Here is a 24468-nt window from a genome sequence, read left to right on the forward strand (position 1 = left end):
ATGCGATTGCTGGATTCACTAAGAATTCATCATCGCCATGCCAGAAGCATCAACTTCCTGGGAACTGCATTGAAATATATTGCAGGTACCCCGGACTTTGACGATTTCAACCAGGTATCTACTCGGGAGGAAGCCTTAATCGAATCGAATAACAGACAGATCTTCATTAATACCGAAACACAGCTAAGGATAAATCAATTGACCGACACCGTTAACAGGTTACTTAATGCTACAAAGAAACACGATATTAATACTGAACACCTTTTTGAAGTCGCGTCATCCAGAAATAGACACATCATAGATGAGCTTGAGACAATTATTTATTCAGTGGCTTTAGGTAAACTACAAATGATAAATCCTATTTTTTTAAATAATAAAGAAACTAATAAGCTTATTGCCAAAGAGCATTCTAATAACATTACTGTAAGCGATCTGTTAACGGCTTCAGCACTCAAAATTTTGCAAAATGAAGAAAATATGTATTTTATAATCAGGTATCCTATTATAAGTCAAATATGCACCAAACTTGTAATCAGGCCAGTTATTCATAATAGGAAAGCAATAATGTTAGAAGCAAGCATAGTGGCGGAGTGTAGTAGCGAGTATCATCAACTTAATAACTGTAAAGAAACAACATCAAAAACTATCTGTCGAATTACAAACACAAGGAACACTTGCTTACTGAATATGTTGAGCCGTCAACCAGCTGCATGCAAGTCGATACCAGCTGACCATATGGCTCCTCTGGAAGAAATTGACGATGGATTGGTGGTCATCAACGATCAAACGGTTGAAGTACGCGAAGACAGTTTTCCTCAAGTAAAAATTAAAGGTACCTTCCTTGTATCCTTCAAAAATAACGCCAGCATTAACAACGTCAGCTACACAAATTGGAAGAGAACTGTGCGCTCCTATCCGAGAGCTGCACCAGCTGAAATACTGAATATGACCGAGCTTGTTCCCCTGTTATCCTTACCTTACCTTCATCGTGGAAACTTGGAAAATCTAGACCAGATTGCATCCCTACGGGAAATTACACACACACACTCAAAACAATTTTCAATGTCATTATTCCTCCTAATAATCATCGCTGTAACTTTTATCGCAATAGTTACAATTTGGAAATCTTATCAGCAACGCAAAAGTGCAGCAGCAGTAAAAAGAGTTATAAAAGAAGCTGAGGAAAGCTCCGTTTTTACGGGGGGAGTAGTTAACACCTGCTAAGCAGATTTATGGGAAACAATATCTTCCCATATGAATTGCCGAATATGAAAACCTACTAATGCATTTAATGTGAACATCCGTTCACAACAAAAACGCTGACGCTATGTCTGTGAAGGTAGTTAACACCTGCTAAGCAAATTTATGGGAAACAATATCTTCCCATATGAATTGCCGAATATGAAACCTACTAATGCATTTAATGTGAACATCCGTTCACACCAAAAACGCTGACGCTATGTCTGTGAAGGTGCGCGTGACAATATTGAAGTAAAGTAGTAAACAACAACAATGCTTTGAAATGAATGATAAACAACGGCGAATGCGACAAATGCAACAACAATATCAACTGCGACCGCTGCTGCCTTCGCCACCGCTTTGGATAAAATAGTTTGATTCTGTTATTTACGTTTAGTCTTTTGCCAGGCTCTAATCGAGATTGTATTCGGTGATTAAAAATAAAGTAAACATAAAAAACCCTCTTTCGTTTTATTTAAGTTGAAGAGCGAAAGTAACTTATATATTCCGTATCTTGTACTGTATTTTATTATATGGAATTGTATTATATTGAATTACCCATAAAATCAAATAATTGTATTTACCCTTAAATTCCCTATTGGGTCTCCTCATCGACGTGTGGCAGCCTCCCTCGCGCAAAATCCACCAAACTTAATTTGCCGCAAATGCAGGATGGCGATATGGCATGATCGCCAACCTGCCAATAAACCACCACCTTTTTAGTCATTGCTAAATTTTACATTTTCGGAAAACCATCATCGTTTGCTTTCTGCGTAATACAATTTGATAAAATTGTGATAATCATTCGAGTTTTCGTATACATTATTAATAATTAGAATACTCGCGTCAGTATTGTTAACACTCATCGAGAGGCTTTCGCCAACTTATTTTAAAACACAATTCGCGATAACCGCGCCAACCTACCGACATTTTTATTAGGGGGACTCATGATAGCTTATAAACTTATAAGGTGTAAAATTATATGCATTTACACACGCTGTTATATGAACGCACCTAGTAATACTCTTGATAAACTGAATTGTCGATCAGCTGTTTTACTGTCAAAAAAAATTTTCATTATTATTATTAATTAAAAAATGCCAAGATTAAGTGAAAAATTAAAACTAAAACGTCTCTACAAAGATATTCTTGTAAATGACTTGCTGATGTTGGAGATTTCTGATGAAAATGACGGTAATATTTGTGCTTTTGGCCAGATGGCTTGTGTAAAAACCATTTTCATTGCAGAGAATAAAAAAAGGAAAGAGGACGAAATTTGGGAGGATTTCACGTTTGCTATGGTAGCGTTCACTGAGATAAGGTATGGGTGTGACTTTGTTCACCATTCCGTCCCTAAATCTCACCAGTTTTTGCAAGACGTATGGCCGGACTTAGATGAAAGAAGGTTTCGAACAATTGCTCGAGTTAGCCGCTCAACGTTCCAAGTGTTGTATGACTTGATCAAGGACGACGAAATATTCAACGGTCCGCGCTCTTGCAAGCAGTTCTCGCTAGAAACGCAACTTTTAGTTGTTTTATATCGCCTGGGCTCAAGTGGAGAGGGTGCCACGATAAGCAAAATTGCGAGTTTGTTTGGTGTTAGCGATGGCGGAGCAATACAGGTAGAACTTAAAATTTTTTTTTGAAAAATAATAATTAATACCAAATCTTTATACAGAACATGACGAACAGAATATTTCAAGCCATTTTGAAGGTGAGACAGCAGTTTGTGTACTGGCCAGACAGTGCTGAGCGTCAAAGTTTAGTAGCTGAAACTTTTGACGAGTTGCCCCACTGTATTGGCTATGTTGATGGCACTGAAATAAAGTTAGCCGAGAAACCGCTTGACGATCCGGAAGCTTACTTTTCTAGGAAGCATGTGTATTCATTGAAAGCGCAGGCTGTGTGCGACTATAAGCTACGAATCCGTCATTTGGTGCTCGGCTTCCCTGGAAGCGTCCACGATGCCAGAATATACAACAATTGTAGTTTAGTGACCCAAGCTTCAAGCTTGTTTACAGGTGCACAATGGCTGGCAGGCGACAGTGCTTATAAATTAACAAGTACTGTTATAACCCCCTACAGATCCACCTCTACAGAAATGACTTCGCATGAGCGAAATGCATTTAACCGCCAATTTAGCCAATATCGAATAAGAATTGAGCATTGTTATGGTATATTGAAGGAGCGCTTTAACAGTTTAAAAGAGCTCAGAGTTACGATACGAAATGATGAGTCGGTTAAATTTGCTTGTAGGTGGATACTAGTATGTGCAATTCTACACAACATTGTCATACAGCAAAAAGACGATAACATTGACATAACTGACATAACTGAGGGTGATATTGGTGGCGAGGATGAAGAGGGGCCTGAAACACCAAATTGGTCTAGCAGCGAGGGTGAAGCAAAACGGCGTGCTATTCTAACTTTTATGCACGCATCACATTAACAGAACTACACATTTCTATCCTTATCCCTCTCTCTACACCTATAACCATACCAACCTCTCTTCTTCCTTTTTATTCCTTCCACTTACTCTCTTGTTCTTCTTCCTCTTCATCTCCCCAATTTTCATCCTCCCACCAATTTTTCTCCGTCTTTTCCACTGCCTCTGTTTCTTATCCTATCCTTATTCCTATTCCTGTTCTAATTTTTATTTCTATTCCCCTCACTCTCTCTACAAAATCACACACACACATTAATTTTTGCTATATGTTTGGAAAACTCCACAATTCATTTTGTAATTATTCATATTTATTAATTTTTAAAATTCATTGCATTTGAATTCGCTTTTATTTTATAATAAAAAATTTTAAATTAAAGAACTGAAAATGTGAAATTTCATTAAACAAAAATACGATTGCACTGAAATTTTTAGTTTCTTTAAAAAGTGCTGATATAGGCAGAGTTGTTGCCATTAATATCTGATTAAATATAATTAAGTAATTCATTTTCTAAAAATTTATATTACCCTAAAAAAACAAACAAAATCATTGTACTCACATATTTTTTGTTCAACAAAGCAGGTAAATTAATAGTCGTGAATCTAGCTGCCAGAAAATTACTTTTATTCATTAGGTTTTAATTTCTACTACCACTAAATTTTTTGATTTAAATTAAATTTTCCACTACCATTATAATTTTAGTGTAACGTTCTCTACCAGCATTAAATTTTTTACCATTAAAAAATTAAGTAGTAGTCCAAATTGTTTTCATTACCATGAAAAAATTTAGTGGTAGTGGAAATTTAAATCTAATGCATTGTTCCCAACTATGCCATCATAGTATCATAGCTAAACTTTGTCTCGATGGGCTCCACTATGACAATAAGCAGTGTGTCCGTCTGCTTGGTTAAAATACAAGAATGAAACTACTTAAGCTTACAATCAATTTCATACTTCTTCAATCTTTCCTGACTTTCTAATTTTAACTTTTCAATTTGTAATTACTCTTCTTTTTGTATTTCAAGTTCCATCTTTCTTAATTCAATTTGATTTTTTAATTCAAGCTCTTTTAGTTGTACTTTATTTTTTTCCCTTTCCCTCTCAAGCTCTAGTTTTTGAACTTCTAACTCCAGTTTTTTTTCTTGAATAAGAAGAAGGTCGTTAAAGGTGTTAGTAGTAGGCATTTTTTTCCGTTTGTTTTTTCGTTGTTGAATCGGTGATAACGTTCTGGTTTGTGGCAATTTATGCTCAAAAGTGCTATGTTGTGTATTGACCGGTTTTGCATTACACATTCTGTTCTGCTTGTGTTGCGTTAAATCAACACTACTTTGAAGACAAAGAGGCTCAGGAGTACTAGTTTGGCTTCTGGGACAGGCTCAAAGACGTAGTCCTGTTCTGGTTCTGTGTCTGTGACATAGGAAATTAAGTAGGAATGGTCGATTGTCATTTGCGTATCAATTTGGCTGTCGAAAATAAACGGCGGGCTTACATTTTTGCGCTGCCCAAATATATCAGCAAGCATATCGAAATTTGGGCATATTTTTTGTATGTATGCTGTCACACTAGACTCGTCACCACTGGCCAACAAACCAGACCCCGTATTGTTCTTCCAATCGAGAGCAGACACGTACGATGCCTTGAGGTATCTCATTTTGCATTTTAATGACATCCATTCTATTTGTCCTAGACTGCTTGCCATTGATTTTATTCTTGTGTAGAAGCGTTCGGCTGTCGGCTTCTGAAATAGTAAAATATTTGAATATAAGTATTTACATCATTTTGCCAAAGTAGGTAGACCATAGAATCCTAGTAAAAGAATCACAAAATCAACGTACATACATACGGCCACAATTATGCACATGTACATATGTATACAACAGACTGTCCCAGCCTGAACGGCGATATTTAGTTGAAACATGTAACAGCAACGCTGGGTCAGTGCAAGTTGGCATAAAATACGCAATAAACAATCACATATAAATATGTAAAGAAATATGCGACACATTGCTCCTGGCCAAGGCTGGTAAATATTGCAGCTAAATTGAAAGTTAGTCGAGCTGGTGGCAGCAATATTGGGCAGGTTAAGTCGACTACCGCATATGTTAAACTTTAAACAGATTACTTTTAGTTATCAGCAATTAATGCACTCAAAACAATTGTATACATACCTCAAAAGACTCCGGCCGGCCTCTAGTTGCGTCAGCAACTGCTTCAATTAAATCCATATTTTCTGATTCTGTCCATCGGTGTGATGGATTTACTCTTCTTCGTTTGGATTTTTGTTTTGTGTTCTGAAATACAATAGATTATATATAAAAATGGAAAAATTACAAAAGAATTGTTTATTTTACCTCCTCCATTGCTTGAATTAACTTTTTAGCAAACGCAAATAGTTTTTATCAGCTGTTATGTCTGCAAGGTTGCATTCCTTTGAGTTTATCACGTTTACACGGTAAAATGTGCGCGTAAATTTATACAAATCGTGTAAATGATTTTTCATACAAAATTTGACAGCTCGTGCGTAAACTAGATAAATTTATACGTTTACACACTTTATAAAGCATTTATACGGTTACATGAGTCCCCCTATTGTCATCTGTAGAAAGATCCACATCGGTTTTCCCGCTGGACATAAATTTGGAAATTGCGCTTTTTTCATATTTCTGCTCAATAATTATATTCGAGACTTCCGCTCCGTATAAAAAGGATAATCATACTTAGTGTAACAGTTGTGAGTCGGTCAATTTGGTGGTCGATGAAAATCTTCTGGGCAAGATAAATATTCTACGCGAATGAAAATTACATGTACATGAAGTCAATGCTTTTAAAGACCAGTCGGAGTAAAATGATATGTAATTATTAGCATTTATAACCAGCCTATTCCAAAAGTTGGGAAAGCAAAACAAGAATTACATTATAACATAAATATTTGCCAATATGGAGATAAACCCTTATTTTTATTGTACGCAAGGTGTAACGTATTGAAACTGAGAAGAAAATTCCGTGTATTTCAGCATATGCAAAGAAGCATACTTCAAGTTCTTAGTTAAATAAAATCTGTATTAAATCAATTCGTACATTTGTATCCGCTGCAAAAGTCCTGTGAATATTATAAGAATTACAAAAATGTATGAATAACTAGCAAAGATTGTGTTTTTAAATGCGGTACATTGAATAAGCGATATTCAGTAACTAAATTTTGGTTGGTTCTAATTCATTGCGAATAGAGATTTGCGAACGAATTGTAAATTGGTAGATTGCAGGAGAAAACAGTTGAAGGAAAGTTTTGCAGAACATCCCCGAACCAAGGAGCATCTGCCAGATTTATTGTCCGCGCCATCTCATTCAACCACCTCGCCACCACATCATCGCAATCACCGTATTTGCAGCAGGAGGGCTCCTACAGCAGGTGAGTTATATAACACCCCGCACAGTTTAACTAGTGTCCAAACTTGGCAATAGATTCGGAGTCTCCATCTTCTCCTACATTTTAGTCGCTGACTCTTCCACATCAGAATGAAAAGTGTGCTCATTAATGTCGATTCCTTTCGAGTACACAGGTTCCCGTAGTCGTGACTGTAGCTCTGATTTATTGCCAGTAGTATTCAATCCTGGGGTTCCAGCTCCTTTTCGAGCTGCTGTTTCATTAATCCACTTAACTTTACCAAGTCTTTGTTGTCGAATTTATTCAATAATTTTAGAAAACTCTTCATTACTTTTCGGCTTCTGCTAACGCTCGAATCTTTGAACTGTCGAATAAAAAACTCAAGTACTCAGTATAGCAAAATGTTCTTTAATTACGCTACTTTGGTAGTAGTACTTGACAATTACAATAACCGCTTACTTCACTAATACCGTGTTAAAATCACACTTATTCAATATTCCCCAGCTCGCTCTGCTTTTATACTCTCAGTTGCCTCGTTCACCGATTTCTCCTAGAGTCTAGACGTCTCTCGAACAGCCTTCTCGAACAGCTGCTTATTTATCTCTCATTTCTGTTTCTGATATTCACGTTTTTCTTCTAGTTATATGCGTGTATATGTGTGAGTAATAACTTCTGCTCTTAGGTGATGATTACATGTGATGATGTGCATGTGAAATATTCTCTTCGCTCTTAGCTTCCCTGTTTACATATATGTTTGGCTGCTTACTTTTATGTTTACATGTATGTGTGAGTGCTTGCTTTAACGTTGGGCATTTATTTACTAGCAGCATAGTGAATGTATCAGAATGCTAATATTCGCCACAGTATTTTCATTTCATATCAGCTTGACAGACGTATGTATGTACATATTTATGCGTGTTGCCAAGTTAATGCAACATAAATGGTGAAGAATGCATACATCTCTTGAAAAATACTCTTTCGGTAAAAATTTTAAACATTAAACGTTGTCGCGACTGTAGCTCGGATTTATTGCCAGTAGTATTCAACCTGGGGCTTCCAACTCCTTTTTGAGTTGCTGTTTCATTAATCTACTTAACTTTACCAAGTCTTCGTTGTCGACTTTATTCAATAATTCCTCTTCTGACACAGAATTTTAGAAAACTCTTGATTACTTTTCGGCTTCTGCCAACGCTCGAATCTCTGAACTGTCGAATAAATAACTCAAGTACTCAGTATAGCAAAATGTTCTTTAATTACACTACTTTGGTAGTAGTACTTGACAATTACAATACCCGCTTACTTCACTAATACCGTGTTAAAATCAAACTTATTCAATATTCCTCAGCTCGCTCTGCTTTTATACTCCCAGTTGCCTCGTTCACCTATTTCTCCTAGAGTCTATACGTCTCTCGAACAGCCTTCTCGAACAGCTGCTTATTTATCTCTCATTTCTGTTTGTGATATTCACGTTTTTCTTCTAGTTATATGCGTGTATATGTGTGAGTAATAACTTCTGCTCTTAGGTGATGATTACATGTGATGATGTGCATGTGAAATATTCTCTTCGCTCTTAGCTTCCCTGTTTACATGTGTGTGTGGCTGCATGCTTTTATGTTTACATGTATGTGTGAGTGCTTGCTTTAACGTTGGGCATTTATTTACTAGCAGCATAGTAAATGTATCAGAGTGCTAATATTCGCCACGGTATTTTCATTTCATATCAGCTTGACAGACGTATGTATGTACATATTTATGCGTGTTGCCAAGTTAATGCAACATAAATGGTGAAGAATGCTCTTTCGGTAATACATTTTAAACATTTCGTTGAAATTCTTAAACAAAAGTTCTATTTTTGGTATGTTTGTATGTATATTCTAATGTTGGTGCACTAAGGAGATTTAATTCTTCAATATATTTTTTGTGCGAGTTTTTATGCTGATCGTAAAGGCAAAATAACTGAGCATCCATTAATTAATATTTTGGCAGCGATTTAGTTAATCACCCCCCTAGTATGGGGTGGAAGTTGATATCAAATGAAAGAGGGAGTTCTCCCGATCACAAATATATATTTTAAAGTGCGCAACCTTATAGTTTAAAAGTTGTTTGTTGTTTGCAAATAATACAAACTTCTATGCCACTTTTACTTACAATTGGAAATATTTTAATACTTTTATCCACATACATATATATGGACATGCCATATAGTTTGGCAACGATACACTTAAATTGCATTTTTGTATATTTAACATTTTATTTTTCTATTGTTTTTCCTATATATATATAGGTATTTAAGTTAAATCAATCAGGCTTTTGTACTAACATGAACATTTATATATATATTTTATTATGACTTTACAAAGCCATCCTGCCAATCAGTGGTACCGACAAAAAAAATTCTGAGTGGAACACCTTTGCGTGTAGGCGGCCTATGGCCGCGCTTATAAAAAAGAACCCTTAGCCGATCCAACACCGGGTTCGCGAACCACAGTATTTCTGAGTAGAACACCTTTCCGCGTAGGCGGCCTTATAAAAAATAACCCTTAGCCCACAAAACCTTATTATATTATACATATTATTATAATAATACCTATTATTATTTGATGGTGCAGTCAATTCGTCCTCACTGCAAAAATTCGATGCTTTAGAGGAAAAGTGTTCTGTCCAAAAACACTGTGGTTCGCGAAGCCGGTGTTGGATCGGCTAAGGGTTATTTCTTGTAAGCGCGGTCGAAGGCCGCCTACATGGAAAGGTGTTTTACTCGGAAGTACTGTGGCTCGCGAAGCCGATGTTAGATCGGCAAAGGATTATTTTATATAAGCGCGGCCCAAGGCCGCCTACGCCGAAAGGTGTTCTACTTACCTACTGCGTTTCGCGAAGACGGTGTTCGATCAGGTAAGGGTTATCTTATATAAGCCCGGCCGAATGTCGCCTACGCGAAAAGGTGTTCCACTCAGTTTTTTTTTGTCGGCACCACTGATTGACAGGATGGCTTTGTAAAGTCATAATTAAAGTATATATATAAATGTGCATGTTAGTGCAAAAGTCTGATTGATTTAATAAAAATACTTGTATTAAGTAAAAACAATAGAAAAACAAGTAAGGAAGGCTAAGTTCGGGTGTAACCGAACATTACATACTCAGCTGGAAGCTTTGGAGACAAAATAAGGGAAAATCACCATGTAGGAAAATTAACCTAGGGCACCCTGGAATGTGTTTGTATGACATGGGTATTAAATGGAAGATATTAAAGAGTATTTTAAAGGGGAGTGGGCCATAGTTCTATAGGTGGACGCCATTTCGGGATATCGTCATAAAGGCGGGCCAGGGGTGACTCTAGAATGTGTTTGTACGATATAGGTATCAAATGAAAGGTGGTCATGAGTATTTTAAAAGGGAGTGATTCTTAGTCCTATAGGTGGACGCCTATGCGAGGTATCGCCATAAAGGTGGACCAGGGGTGTCCCTAGAATGTGTTTGTACGATATGGGTATCAAATGAAAGGTGTAAATCAGTATTTTAAAAGGGAGTGGGCCTTAGTTCTATATGTGGACGCCTTTCCTAAATATCGCCATAAAGGTGGATCAGGGGTGTCTCTAGAATGTGTTTGTACGATATGGGTATCAAATGAAAGGTGTAAATGAGTATTTTAAAAGGGAGTGGACCTTAGTTCTATAGGTGGACGCCTTTCCTAAATATCGCCATAAAGATGGACCAGGGGTGTCTCTAGAATGTGTTTGTACGATATGGGTATCAAATGAAAGGTGTTAATGAGTATTTTAAAAGGGAGTGGGCCTTAGTTCTATAGGTGGACTTCTTTTCGAGATATCGCCATAAAGGTGGACTAGGGGTGACTCTAGAATGCGTTTGTACAATATGGGTATCAAACGAAAGGCGTTAATGAGTATTTTAAAAGGGAATGGGCCTTAGTTCTATAGGTGGACGCCTTTTCGAGATGTCGCCATAAAGGTGGACCAGGGGTGACTCTAGAATGCGTTTGTACAATATGGGTATCAAATGAAAGGTGTTAATGAGTATTTTAAAAGGTATTGGGCCTTAGTTCTATAGGTGGACGCCTTTCCGAGATATCGCCATAAAGGTGGACCAGGGGTGACTCTTTTTTTTTTTGTTATAATTGCTGCCGTCGCAGCAACCGTGCGTCCGTAGACTAAAAAACAGCCCCGTTCTGGAACCGTCGCCCACCCCGGCACCACTTTCGCATTACTTCAGGGTGGCGTTCCATATTTCTCATTTTTTAAGAGCCTACTGTTGTCCCTGCGTCCAGGTTCCCGCTATTTGCTCTGAGTGTTCATTTAATCGCCACTGCTTCGCATGCGCATTTCTCTGCGCTCCCTCTCAGCATCCATCAGTCGTGTCATTACTATAAATGCCATTTTGCTCACTGCAGTCCAGCACTCTTTCCTGTTGCACATATGTGATACTAAATTTCTCGTGGTAGGTTCCTCCCCAAAGACTCCATGCAAGGTGAGTCTTTCTTCGTGGAAACGGGGGCAGTGGAACATGACGTGTTCTCCGTTTTCTAACTCCGTGGTACACATTGGGCAATGAGGATCTTCCTCTATCCTACGCTTCCATAAATACTCTTTGAAACCGCCATGTCCACTCATTATCTGCGTGAGATGGTAGTTCGGTTCGCCGTGCTTCCGCTCATTCCATTGAGCTACGTTCCAAACTAGTGTGAAAGTCCAACGCCCTTTACTCGAGGCCTCCCACCGTTCTTGCCACTTAGCTATTGTTTGTGTCCTTGCTCTTTTCTTGTCTTCTTCAGACGGTCGCTCGATATTAGTGTTATACAGATCGGCCATTTCGCTTTCCAGTAAGTCCACTGGGATTTTCCGGGTTAGAACTAGGATCGCGTCGTCGGACACCGTCCGATAAGCACTTGCTATTCTTAAAGAAGCAAGTCGGTACGCTGCTAATATATATTTTTGATGTGTCTGTTTAGATCCATACCACACTGGTGCTGCGTATAGTATTATTGAGCTGGTTACTGTGGACAATAGCTGACGTGTAGCTTCGCTCGGACTACCAATGTTAGGCATTATTCGCATGAGTGATCCATTAACTTTGGTAATTTTCTCCCCCACCGCTCTGAAGTGCTCTTTGAAAGTTAACTTAGAGTCAATGTGCACTCCTAAGTATTTTAAGGAATCCTTTGAGGTGATTCGGTGATCCCCGACAGTTAAGACTAGCTCGTTCGCCGACCGTTTGGAGCTTACTAATATCACTTCCGTCTTTTGGCTAGCCAACTCCAGTCCCGTATTGGTCAGCCATTCCTTTATTCTTGCTACGGCGTCATTACATAATGCTTGAAGCAGGTCCAGTTTCTTGGCCACTACTACCACTGCAATATCATCAGCATATCCCATAATTGTCGTGTTTTCTGGTAGATCAATCTTTAGCACCCCGTCATACATTACATTCCAAAGCGTTGGACCGAGAACAGATCCCTGTGGGACGCCTCTTGTGATTTTGTACTCTTTTGCTCCGTGATCCGTGTCAAAAAGAAGTACTCTGTCTTTAAGATAGCTAACTATTATTCTGCGTAAGTAAGCTGGAATGCCGAAGCTTTGCAGCGCTGCCATTATCTGCATCCAGTTCGCAGTGTTAAAAGCATTCTTGATGTCCAACATAATCAGTGCACAGAACTTCCTTTAATTTTGGCCTCCAGAGATAGCTTCTCTAGCTATATTGACGACTGTTTGTATTGCATCTACGGTGGATCTTGATTTGCGAAATCCATATTGACTATTCGATAAGCCACCTGGTCTTTCTAGAGTCAGCTGTAGGCGCTCACTAATTATACGCTCGAAAATCTTCCCTAGGGAATCCAGCATACAAAGTGGCCTATATGAGGATGGTTGGTCCGGCTGTTTACCACGTTTCAGGAATAGGACAAGTCTTTGTCGTTTCCACGGGCGAGGGAACACGCCTTCTTGCATACAGGCATTAAAAAGGTCAGTAAATAATGTAGCCCTAGTTGTGATCGCGGCTTTAAGGGCTATGTTTGGTACTTCATCGGGTCCTGGGGATTTGTTATCAGCAACTCTTTTTGCAGCGTCCAGCAATTCTTGCTCTGTAATTTGCGGAATTTCCGTACTTTCTATATCCTCGCTTGGATAAGTCCAGCGATCTTGCGCCGGCAAAAGTGTTTCAACAATGATATTCATCAGTATCGGGCACGTAGGTTGCTGTGATATCGGTCCTTTAACTTTCGCCATCACAGTTCTGTAGGCTGATGCCCAAGGATCTAGGTTGACATTATCCAGCAGTTCCCTAAAGCATAACTTCTTACTCTTTTTTATGGCATTTTTAAGTGCCTTTCTTCGTGCGACATAGGTGCTGTGTAGCTCCGCATATCGCGGTGATGAGCGTGCCCTCTGCGCTATTCTTCGTGCTTTGTGACATTTTGTACGCTCTTCCGCAATTTCGTCATTCCACCAATATACCGGAGTGCGCTGTGCTTTTCCGCGACTTCTGGGCATGGCAGCATCACATGCCATACATAGCAACTTAGTGATTTGAACCGACTAGTCTTCCGCATGCGATTCTCGTACTATGGCGTCTTTCCAGATAATGTCAAATATTTGTAGGTCGAAAAGGTGCTGTTTCCATTTCCTACTTTGTCGATGTCTTGCTGCTACCGTTCGTGGAGTTTCGAGCAGCTCTACGCTAATAGCTTTATGGTCGCTGTGTGTGTAGACGTTGCTTATGGACCATTTTGCTCGTCTTGCTATTTCGCTGGTAGCGAAGGTGAGATCTATAATGGATCGTCTGGTGCCTGTATCGAAGGTATATATCCCTGGTTCATTTAGGAGTTCTAGCCTCAAAGAAGTAAGTCTTTCGAGAAGAACTCTCCCTCTTTCGTTGGTACGTCTACTTCCCCACACAGATGACCATGCATTGAAGTCTCCACACACTAAGACCGGGTGTTTACCTCGTTCTTCAATGGTGATCCCGTATATCATATCTTCGAACTCGGCGATGGTCATGCTCGGAGGGGCATAGCAACTGAAGACGTATATACCGTTGATTTTTGCCCACGTGAATCTTGCTATCGTTGGCGTCATAATTTCCTGTGGGAGAAATTTCCCTGGGGCCCAAATTGAGGCTTTCCCTGCTGAATCTGAGAGCCAACCCTGCTCCTGGCCATTTTTGTATTGTTCAGAGAGTACCACTATGTCATATCCTCTTTCATGGACTGTTTGGGATAATAGCTCTTGGGCTGCCTCGCATGGTTTAAATTGAGCTGCAATACCCTCATGAGACAGTCATTTTGCTGCCCTCTCGTTGTGGGCATTTAAAACTGCCTGCTGAATGTTGTCCCCCACATACCGCGCATTTCGGTGCGTTTTCGCAACTTGCAGCCTTATGACCTTCCTGGCCGCATTTCCTGCATAGGCTAGACCTATCTACAGTCTCCTTACATATCTGAGCTATATGCCCGTAGACCCAGCACCTATAACAGCGTTTCTCTTGCTTGAGCTCTCTAATTCGGCAGGAAACCCATCCTACCCGGATTCTTTGCGTATTAAGAACCGCCTTGGCATCATCCGCTGTAAGGCTTATAAGTGCCGACTTCGTGCCACTGCACCCTGTGCGTATGCTTTTTATGGCAGCTACATCTGGAAGTTTGATGTTGCATTGCTGGTGGAGGGCGTTGCAAATCTCCTCGGGCGTAATAATCTCGTCGAGATCTCTGCACTGTAGTGTGACCATTTGGGATTTTGTTATAACTTTAGCCGAGTCCTTTAGTACCGCTTGAATTTCTGCTTGGTACGCGCTTGTTTTCCCATCTTGCGATTTTTTCAGCTCTAGCAACAGCTCTCCTTTCGCCGTTCTTCTAATAGTTTTGACGTCATTACCCAGGGATTTTAATTCATCGCATCTTCACACTTTACGCAATATGTCGGCGTATATCGCATCCCCCGCCTTGGAAATGATGATTGCACCCGGCCTAGCCCTAAGTGCCTTTTTCTTGCTCTTCTTTTTAGCTAACTGCCACTCTCCCGTATTTTGGGCTGCAGTTTCCTCTTTCCGCTCCGTCTTCTCTTGCGTTTCTTGCCGTCGTTTGTGACCACCCACGTGCCCTGGCAAGACGTATTTTAGTGTAGTAGTAGGTTTTACCACGTTGTTCTCCTTCGTCGAGTACGAATTATTCCTCGGTCGCTTTCCTGGGGGTGATGGACTTCTATCCTTGGCACATTCGCTTGCAAGCAATTTATGTTCTAAATTCTTTACCTCTAGGGCCGACTCGGTGTACAGAACTTTTATTACGGAGGTCAATCGCTTGATTTCCGCGTGTATATTATTACGCCCTATGAAGAACTGTATCAAGTCCTCAATCGCCTTGCCTAGCTTGGTCATCTTTTTTTCTGCATAGGGGTTTTGCTGATTTAACGCAGCTGACGCCTGCTTAATTAGCTCACTTAATAATGATGTGCCCGTTAGAGCCTTGCTGTCGGAGTTCTTTTTGCAAAGCTTCGGTGTAGCACCCGGCGACAACGCTCCTTCCTTGCTTTCGGCCTCCGCTCCTTTGGGTTTCGTTACCACTTGCGACGAATTGTTAAGGCCCCCAGCCGATGGGCCACGCCCTTCTGGAGAGCGACCTAGCTTCCTTCCTACGAATGGATTGAACGCCATTTCATTCTCCTGTGTTTGGTTTTTTATTTTAGTATTGTTGTTGCTCATCATGACTCTAGAATACGTTTGTACGATATGGGTATCAAATGAAAGGTGTTAAAAGGGAGAGGACATTAGTTCTATAGGTAGACGCCTTTTCGAGATAACGCCATAAAGGTGGACCAGGGGTGACTCTATAATGTATGTGTACGATATGGGTATCAAATTAAAGGTATTAATGAGGGTTGTAAAAGGGAGTGGCCCTTAGTTGTATATGTGAAGGGGGTTTCAAGATATCGACCAAAATGTGGACCAGGGTGACCCAGAACATCATCTGTCAGATACCTCTAATTTATTTATATATGTAATACCACGAACAGTATTCCTGCCAAGATTCCAAGGGCTTTTGATTTCGCCCTGCAGAACTTTTTCATTTTCTTCTACTTAATATGTTAGGTGTCACACCCATTTTACAAAGTTTTTTCTAAAGTTATATTTAGCGTCAATAAACCAATCAAATTACCATGTTTCATCCCTTTTTTCGTATTTGGTATAGAATTATGGCATTTTTTTTTTTTCATTTTTCGTAATTTTCGATATTGAAAAAGTGGCGTGGTTATAGTCGGATTTCGGCCATTTTTTATACCAAGATAAAGTGACTAAGTTTAGTAAACATATATCGGGTTTTCCTCAAGTTATCGTGTTAACGGCCGAGCGGAAGGACAGACTGTCGACTGTGTATAAAAACTGGGCGTGGCTTCAACCGATTTCGCCCATTTTCACAGAAAACAGTTACCTCCATACAATCTATGCCCCTACCAAATTTCACAAGGATTGTTAAGTTTTTGTTCGACTTATGGTATTAAAAGTATTCTAGACAAACTAAATGAAAAAGGGCGGAGTCACTCCCATTTTGAAATTTTCCTTTAATTTTTGTATTTTGTTGCACCATATCATTACTTTGTTGAATGTTGACATAATTTACTTGTATACTGTAAAGATGTTCAATTTTTTGTTAAATTATTACTTAAAAAAAATTTTTTTTCAAGTGGGCGTGGTCTTCATCCGATTTTGCTAATTTTTATTTAGCACATATATAGTAATAGAAGTAACGTTCCTGCCAAATTTCATCATGATATCTTCAACGAATGCCAAATTACAGCTTGCAAAACTTTTAGATTACCTTCTTTTAAAAGTGGGCGGTGCTACGCCCATTGTCCAAAATTTTACTAATTTTCTATTCTGCGTCATAAGTTCAACTCACCTACCAAGTTTCATCGCTTTATCCGTCTTTTGTAATGAATCATCGCATTTTTTCGGTTTTTCGAAATTTTCGATATCGAAAAAGTGGGCATTGTTATATCGTTCATTTTAAATAGAGATCTGAGACCAGTGCCCAGGACCCTACGTACCAAATTTCATCAAGATAGCTCAAAATTTACTCAAGTTATCGTGTTAACGGACAGGCGGACGTACGGACAGACATGTCTCAATCAAATTTTTTTTCGATACTGAGGAATTTGATATATGGAAGTCTACATCTATCTCCATTCTTTTATACCTGTACAACCAACCGTTATCCAATCAATGTTAATATACACGTGTGTGCAAAGCACGGTGAGTATCATAAACAGCCCAATTCCAAACAAAAATTCCGTGAGAGTTTTTTCCCTTTCCCATTCCTCGTATTCTAAATAAAAATTCCTTGTGAGTTTTTTCACTTCTCCCTTTCCTGCTATTCTGACCAATGTTCGAAAAAGTGGAAACCGGTTATTGGTAGGTATTATGAATGTGAGTGAGAGGGAGATTTCCCTGTCATTTCTTAGGAGTTTTTTCACTTCTTAAATTAAAGGGAATGCATCAAAATAGTTAAAGTAAATTGGTTCCTTGAAGAAAGAACACTTATTTGTACAAATTTTTGCTAAAATATGTACATCCTACCACAATATTCTTTATTTTAAGTCGAAAAGTTGATTCAACCATCCAGAAATTACGCAAGGATTTTTAAGAAGGCTTAAATAGTTTCTGGCATATGACGAAAGACGAATTCAACTCAACTTGACCGCCAGAAAATTGCTTTGCTGTATGGAAGCAGGCAACTTCGGCGGATTTGTATTATCCCGTCTTTTTCTTCTTATGCTCCTCTGTTGATGTTGGTGTGGCACCAATTCATTACTCATTTGAGTGAATACCACAAGAAATGCAATACTGTGCATTGTTCATATTTTATTTCTTAATTTCAAACAAATTTGCAACAATAATTAAAATTTTCAATTTTTTAAACAAAATAAGATGCACAACGAAATTTCAATTGACAAAATACCTGACTTCGAAATTCCTATTCCCCAATTATTGTTCTCCCTTGGAGAAAAGAATTGGAGGAATTTTTCCGCGGGAATAAAAAAACCGCGAGAACAAAATTCCGTAGGAGTTTTTAGAATTGGGCTGAAAATGTTAAGTATACGAAAATTCGATTAAGTGTATCGTTGCCAAACTATATGGACATGTACATATGTAAGTGGATAAAAGTATTAAAAGATGTGCAAATTGTAAGTGAACTTCTATACCAAAGTTTGCAAAATTTTCAAAACTTTAACAACAAATAACTTTTAAACTATACGTTTGCGCACTTTAGGCTATACATATTTGTGATCAGTAAAGCCCCCTCTTTCACCCTAAAAACACCTTTGTTGAAGGGGGTCTAAAATTGCCCCAATATTTTTTCATGGCAACCATATTTGTGTTTTTTTAGAAGGAACGGTTACTTTTCGCGAATTTTCTTATATTTCTACGTAATTTGTTTAAGCCGCTCATAGTGTTCATAGTGAATTAATTTAAAATCAAAACAAAAGTGTGATTTTTTAAACTAAAATAAATAGCCCGAACGAAATGAATACAAGTGATCAATATCAAGTTTAAATTATTGGGAACATTTATCAAAGGAGTTGCAAAGGTTTCAGCGCACTTTTGTTAAAGGAAAAGGAAATAAAATGAAGGGAAGTGAAGGAGAGGAAAGGAAAGAAACTGAGGAAGAGATTGAGCTAGATGAAGATAGAGGGATATGGATAGATGGAGAGGGGGAGGGAGAAGGAGAGGGATGTAGAGAGAAAGGCGGAAAGAGGAGTGAATAACAGGATAGAGAAAACGGGGAGGGTAAGAGGTAAAAACTTCCTAAAAGTTATGCAAATAGACCAAAGTTAGGGCAGAACAACGTCTGCCGGGTCTGCTAGTTTTAATATAATAACAATTTTATTTTAATATTGATCCATATTCCAGAATAATTAAATATAATATATTTTTCTTCTTTTCACAAAAGGGAATCCTTAACAGAGCTACCAAGTATCAAATAGTAAACGAACAATTAAGTATATATAACCCCACCGTACTGCAGACTAAGAATGCTTTCAAATATTTTAAGACCGAAAGTCAAGGAAACGACCACGAAATGACAGTAGCAGATAAAGAGGCTCTTATTGTTATGTTTCAAGAAGTAACAAACATGAAATCTGTATGGTGTTCTCGGTAAGAAAGCCGTTAAGTATTTACACAAATGCGAAAATTATTAACGATTTATAAATTTTTACAGCTTTCTAGAGGACGCCAGATGGGATTTTAGGAAATCACTATTACTTTTCTTAGGTTCCTGCGATAGAAAAGAAATTCCAGATACAGCTTTCAATTGATGTAGATACATTTTTAGCTACTAACTTAACTTTTGAAAGTCCTTGCAATAAATAATAATAACAAATACGTTTTAATAAAACTGATGGAAGTTTATACTAAGGACGCTTATTGTAACAACAAAAAGAATCCAAAAAATTTTGGAGAGTGTTACAGTAGAGAGGAAACTGGAAATTAGAGCCGGAGATGAATTCTTGTTCTGTGATACGATGAAATGAACAAAAATTTCCATGTTCGAATTCGAGCTCAAGGCCAGAACAATAATTTTTTTATGATAATTATTATTATTATTTTTTTTTTAATTTTCTATAATTTAAAACTAATTTTTTAATTTGGATAGATAGAAACTTTTCAGGCACCTGCCATAGTTGCGCAGATAGATCCATTTCGAAGGTTGCTAAGCCTCCATCATCAGTACGCTTTAGGCACGCTGCTTTAACCGTTTAGCTACACAGCGGTGGTTTGTTTGACTGATAAATTGCTACTTCCATTCCTCTTCCTACCAACTTTATTAATCAGCGCACTGATAACGTTGGGCTTTTCTGTATTGTCATTAACTTGTTGACATTTTCATCTGTTCTTAGTTTATTAAGCATTGTTTTTGTTTTTATCAGTATAGCCATGCCCTATCAACTTGTGCACCGTTTTCCAGTACAGAATATATAAGTTCACGACATCTGTCCTGTCTTGGTCGATGTCATTTTCATAGATGGTCTCATCTCAGCGACGGTAATCCCCCGAAGGGTGCTTTTTTCGCACCGTCCTGCCGCACCCAACAACGCCGAGCACCCCGGCACTCTCTTAGTGATGTCCTAGCCCAGGGCAATAAACCGAACCTTGTACAACCAAGGCGCACTCACCCGTCTCTTACCCCTGGAGTCCCGATGTCTTCCCCGTTGCACTCCAAAGTACTGCAGTTAAACTGTAATGGGCTAACTGGGAAGATCATGGAGGTAATCCACTTATGAAGTGGCAGAACATTCGCATCCAAGAGACTAAGCTTACAGCGAAATCTGCTTTGCAGACTTGCTATAGCTACAACGTCCATAGAAATATATTGCGAGAGGAAGTTTAGGCGGACTCGCATCCACCACTAATCGTTCTGTGAAGTATAATCTATTTTATCCCGACATCAACCGCAGGGAGCGTGTCCTGGAGCGTGAAGGAACAGCTGCCTGGTCAGGCGATGCGAATTTAAAATTCACCAACATCTACATTCCTTCTGTCATCTGCTGCCCCAGTGGATACCGCCCTGATTTGAGTGCTTTTGTAATTGGTGAAAATAGCATTGTTCTATGCGATTTGGATTACCAGCATATTGTTTTTGTTGTTGTATTAACGATAAACACACACGAAAGCTTTGGGGAGTGTTATCGATGGTGATAGTCCTTTGGTGGATATAGATCCGGTACATTCCGGTAACAGCACCATTAAGGTACTAGCCCGACCATCTCTGGAACGATTTATATGGCCACATTAAACCCTCTAGGCCATCCCGCTCTCCCAACCCCCTAGTTCCAATTTGGGGTCGCCAGAGCCTCGGCTGTTAATAAAACATGATTGGCCACGGATAGGTGAGGCTAACAAGCTATGGAGAAGCTATATGTTGCGCTGGCAACCCCTTTAATCAATTTGGTATTTTAGTCGCCTCTTACGACAGGCATACCTAGTACAGGTATATTATAAACCCCCTAACCCGCTGGGGTTAATGACCAGAATAATCTGTGGAATCGCTTTCCACGGCAGCTAGCTACGTACCGGAGCGACTCTGTATTTTTCCCGACCATGGGCAGTAATTTCCGTGTAACCCCATATAATTTGTTGCGTCCCTCCCACAAATTGTCATTATCCGAGCAGATCCTTGCAGCGGGACTTCTCAATATTTTCTTGCTCCGGGAAGGCGTTGAGCCCAGCTCCCGTCCAGAAAAATGGTTTTGCGGCGTGTGCCGGAAACGTATCCTTTTAGGACGGCCAAACTGATGTCAATTTGTGACGTGCAAAGGATGGTTGCATCGACGGGGTGTTCTGTGCTAAATCTCAATATTCGTCGACCTCGTCATTTCTTCAAAACTTTTGTAGCTCCGTACTGTTCACGCCCCTGGGTGTCCCATAGTCAGCCTCTTAGCGACCCCACTTCCTTCTAGCAGCTCAGCGAATCACAGTAAATACCCGCTGCTGTACGCTCCCCACGTTCGCTCACACGGCAGCTCCAACCCATAACTACAAACTCCGTAGCACGGACAGAAGCAATGCCACGAACCAGCTCCGTCTTCTTCCCCTCTTTCCGGAACAAGCATAGTAGGTCAGGGAAACATACTCTTGGTCACTATCACCCTATGCACCGTTTGCCAGTACAGAATATGTACGTTGACGACCTCCAACCAATGTAGTTCCTCACCAGAGGTGTCCTTTTGTCACGCCGTGCTGCCAAGAGCTACACCCAAGAACACAGATTACTCTGGCGCTTGAATAGCACATGCGGCCAAGGCTTATACAACCCAGGAGCTATCACCCGTCAGAGTGACCTCCCTCCCTTAGCGGGTTAGAGGGCTTTGAATACACTTGCGACAGGTATGCCTGCCGTAAAAGGCGACTACAATACCAAACTGATTGAAGGGGTTGTGCAACGCAACCCTTTCAAGGGGTTTCCAGCGCAATATATAGCTTCTCCAACGAAATTGTCATCCTCACCTAAAAAATAAAAAAAATGTTATTTTAAGGCGCGATAACCTCCGAAGAGATTAAAGGCCGAGCTTTTCTTGTAACGAAGCTTTTTCTTGCCCCGGTGCTTCTTCAATAAGTGCTGGGGTATACTCGCCTTATCCAAGGTTCGCTTACAATAAATTGGTATTTCGGGGCACCTTGCAAATCTTTTTCATATAAAATTCACTTTATTGCTTTTACTCTATATACTATAACTATAATATAAAATGTAATAAAAGAAAGATGTGTATGTATTCTTCACTTCGTTTGATGCTTGCTCTATGATTAGTGGTGGGCTAACGGTTCCGTCAAGAGCGTTCCTTTAGGACGCCTTGCTGGTCGCTGCCAGGGTATGTGTAAATGTATCTCAGTGACGCCTTGCGTCGGCGTGTTGCTTTTACGGTTAGCGACTGCGCTGTCTCCGCTGCGGCTTATGTCGATACGTCTGCGTGAGTGTAGCTCTGGTATGGTTGACGTCGTATGTTAGCGTGACTCTGCTGTGGTCAACGTCGTATGCTCGTGTAATTCTGCTGCGGCCAGCGTCGTATGTTGGCGTGACTCTGCTGCGGCCAACGTAGTATGCTTGCGTGACTCTGCTGTGGCCAACGTCGTATGTTTACGTAGCTCTGCTGCGGTCAGCGTCGTAAGTTTGCGTACATCTGCTGCGGCCAACGTCGTATGTTAGCGTGACTCTGCTGTTTCTGCCGAGGCTTACGGTGGTGGTGCGCGCGCTCGTAACTCTGTAGGCCTTCGCAGGGAGCGAACGTTGTATAAGGCGTTGTAGAGCGGTCAAAACGAGCTTACCCACAATCCTCAGCCCACGGATTTCTCCTATGAAGGGAACTGTCTTGCGATGGTCAAAACCGATACGCCTTTCAATTGCTGCTCGGGTAATAATCACAACTTCGCCTCCCGTTAAGTGAAATCCGTTAGCCTCGGTACAGTCACGTTGCGGCGTTTCACTTCTACTGCGACGTACTTCTGCCACGGTTGACGTTTGGTTGAGCGCGAGATCACGATGCTGTGGAGAACGTTTGCTTACGAGAGAGCGAGCGTTGGCTAGAGCGGTCAAAACCATCTTACCCACAATTCTTAGCCCACGCCTTTCTCCTATGAACTGCACTGGCTTGAAATGGTCAAAACCGATATGCCTTCCAGAATGCTCCAATAGTACCTCCGGTCGCAACCACAACCGCGTGCTGACTGACTGCTGTCTTCTTGTGTTACCCTTTTCATAGCCAATGCTTTTGGTGTTGCTAGCTCAGTTCGTGGCGTTGCCTTGGTTACGGTGTTGCTGTGAAGTGTTGCGGCAACTTGTTGCGATAGTGATGTTTCAGAGACTTGCTTGTGTTTCGTGTTGTGTTGGCTATGTTGCTGATCGTGTGTTGTGGCGCGGTGGTTTTGTGTGGGCCAAATTAATGCCCCCCCCCCCCCCCCCCCACTTTGGCGGTGTAAACCTCCGTGTCTACTACTTGTATCGTTACCTTCCTTCTGATCATCGTGATTTTGTACTTGTTGGTTCGGAATTTTACCCGGGGGTTGCACTTCCCTTCGACCATGTCGATAAACATTTCGCGTACTTTGGTGAACTTGTCGTTGAAATTTTCTATGTTGCTCATGATGGCTGCGGTTTAGACTTGGTTTGTATTTTGTATAGATATTCTTAGCAAATGACGTGTTATCACCTCGTTGGTTTGCGATCGAATGACTGGTGTCAGCCCAGTGTCCCCTGATCCCTGCATGTTGTTTTTTTTCTTTCTCGGGTTTATTTAATTTTGATTATTTTTATTTTTTCCTTGTTTCGTGGTTTCGCCGGCTTCCGATGAGTGGTATGCCTTCAGCTCGGCGATGCTTGCCGTCTTCTTCCCGCCATCGAATTTCCTTAATTTGACAATTACTGGAGAGACGTACCCCAGGATTTGGTAAGGGCCATTATACTTGGGCGCCAATTTCGCTGAAAATCCTTCCGTTGCCTTAGACAAGTGGTGCTCCTTGGCCAGGACTAATTCGCCAACTACGGGGGTCCATTTTCTCTGCTGTAGGTTATAATGACGTGCTTGATCTACTGAAGCTCGCTCCATATTCTGCCTCACTATTCTAAAGGCTTCCTGCATTCTGTTGGACTTATCTTCGGCCGTGGTGTGAATTGCACCTGTCCGAACGATGACTTTATCGAATGGGGCTCCTGGCAGTCGTGGCTCCCGTCCTTGCACGAGGAAAGCTGGGCTGTAGCCTGTAGAGGCGTTGACACTAGTATTTATCCCTAGCTCAATTTCCGGAAGAAGGTCGTCCCATCGCATGTGTTTTGCGTTGGTGAGCTGCGCTATGATTCGCATAATGGTTCTGTTTGCTTGTTCCGTTGGGTTTTCTTGGGGA

At 40.3% G+C, this 24468-nt stretch overlaps 3 protein-coding genes across 6 annotated transcripts in view; 2 read left to right on the forward strand and 1 right to left on the reverse strand.

The window, feature by feature from the left end:
* Nucleotides 1–19471, forward strand: part of nxf2 (nuclear RNA export factor 2) — a 527629-nt gene extending 508158 nt beyond the window's left edge. For all 3 annotated transcript variants that reach the window (XM_067792196.1, XM_067792197.1, XM_067792198.1), the window contains 2 exons: nucleotides 19025–19230; nucleotides 19295–19471. In XM_067792196.1, coding sequence (XP_067648297.1) covers nucleotides 19025–19230; nucleotides 19295–19391 — 303 coding nt within the window. In that variant the 3' untranslated portion in view covers nucleotides 19392–19471. The remainder of the gene's footprint in view (nucleotides 1–19024; nucleotides 19231–19294) is intronic.
* Nucleotides 2195–3952, forward strand: LOC137252158 (putative nuclease HARBI1). Of its 2 annotated transcripts, XM_067787496.1 has the most exons (3): nucleotides 2195–2433; nucleotides 2488–2861; nucleotides 2918–3952. In XM_067787496.1, exons 1-3 carry the CDS (start codon nucleotides 2337–2339, stop codon nucleotides 3686–3688), a joined length of 1242 nt encoding a protein of 413 aa, XP_067643597.1. In that variant the 5' UTR covers nucleotides 2195–2336; the 3' UTR covers nucleotides 3689–3952. The 2 variants fall into 2 exon arrangements, with proteins under 2 accessions (XP_067643597.1, XP_067643596.1); XM_067787495.1 differs by having other exon boundaries at nucleotides 2195–2861.
* Nucleotides 4996–6207, reverse strand: LOC137252850 (uncharacterized). Its single transcript, XM_067788942.1, has 4 exons — nucleotides 6035–6207; nucleotides 5852–5974; nucleotides 5527–5790; nucleotides 4996–5421 (listed from the first exon to the last, which is right to left on the reverse strand). Exons 1-4 carry the CDS (start codon nucleotides 6041–6043, stop codon nucleotides 4996–4998), a joined length of 822 nt encoding a protein of 273 aa, XP_067645043.1. The 5' UTR covers nucleotides 6044–6207.
* Nucleotides 19472–24468: the final 4997 nt, after the last annotated feature.

Source organism: Eurosta solidaginis, chromosome 5, assembly GCF_040869045.1.
Source record: "Eurosta solidaginis isolate ZX-2024a chromosome 5, ASM4086904v1, whole genome shotgun sequence".
NCBI classification, from domain to species: domain Eukaryota; kingdom Metazoa; phylum Arthropoda; class Insecta; order Diptera; family Tephritidae; genus Eurosta; species Eurosta solidaginis.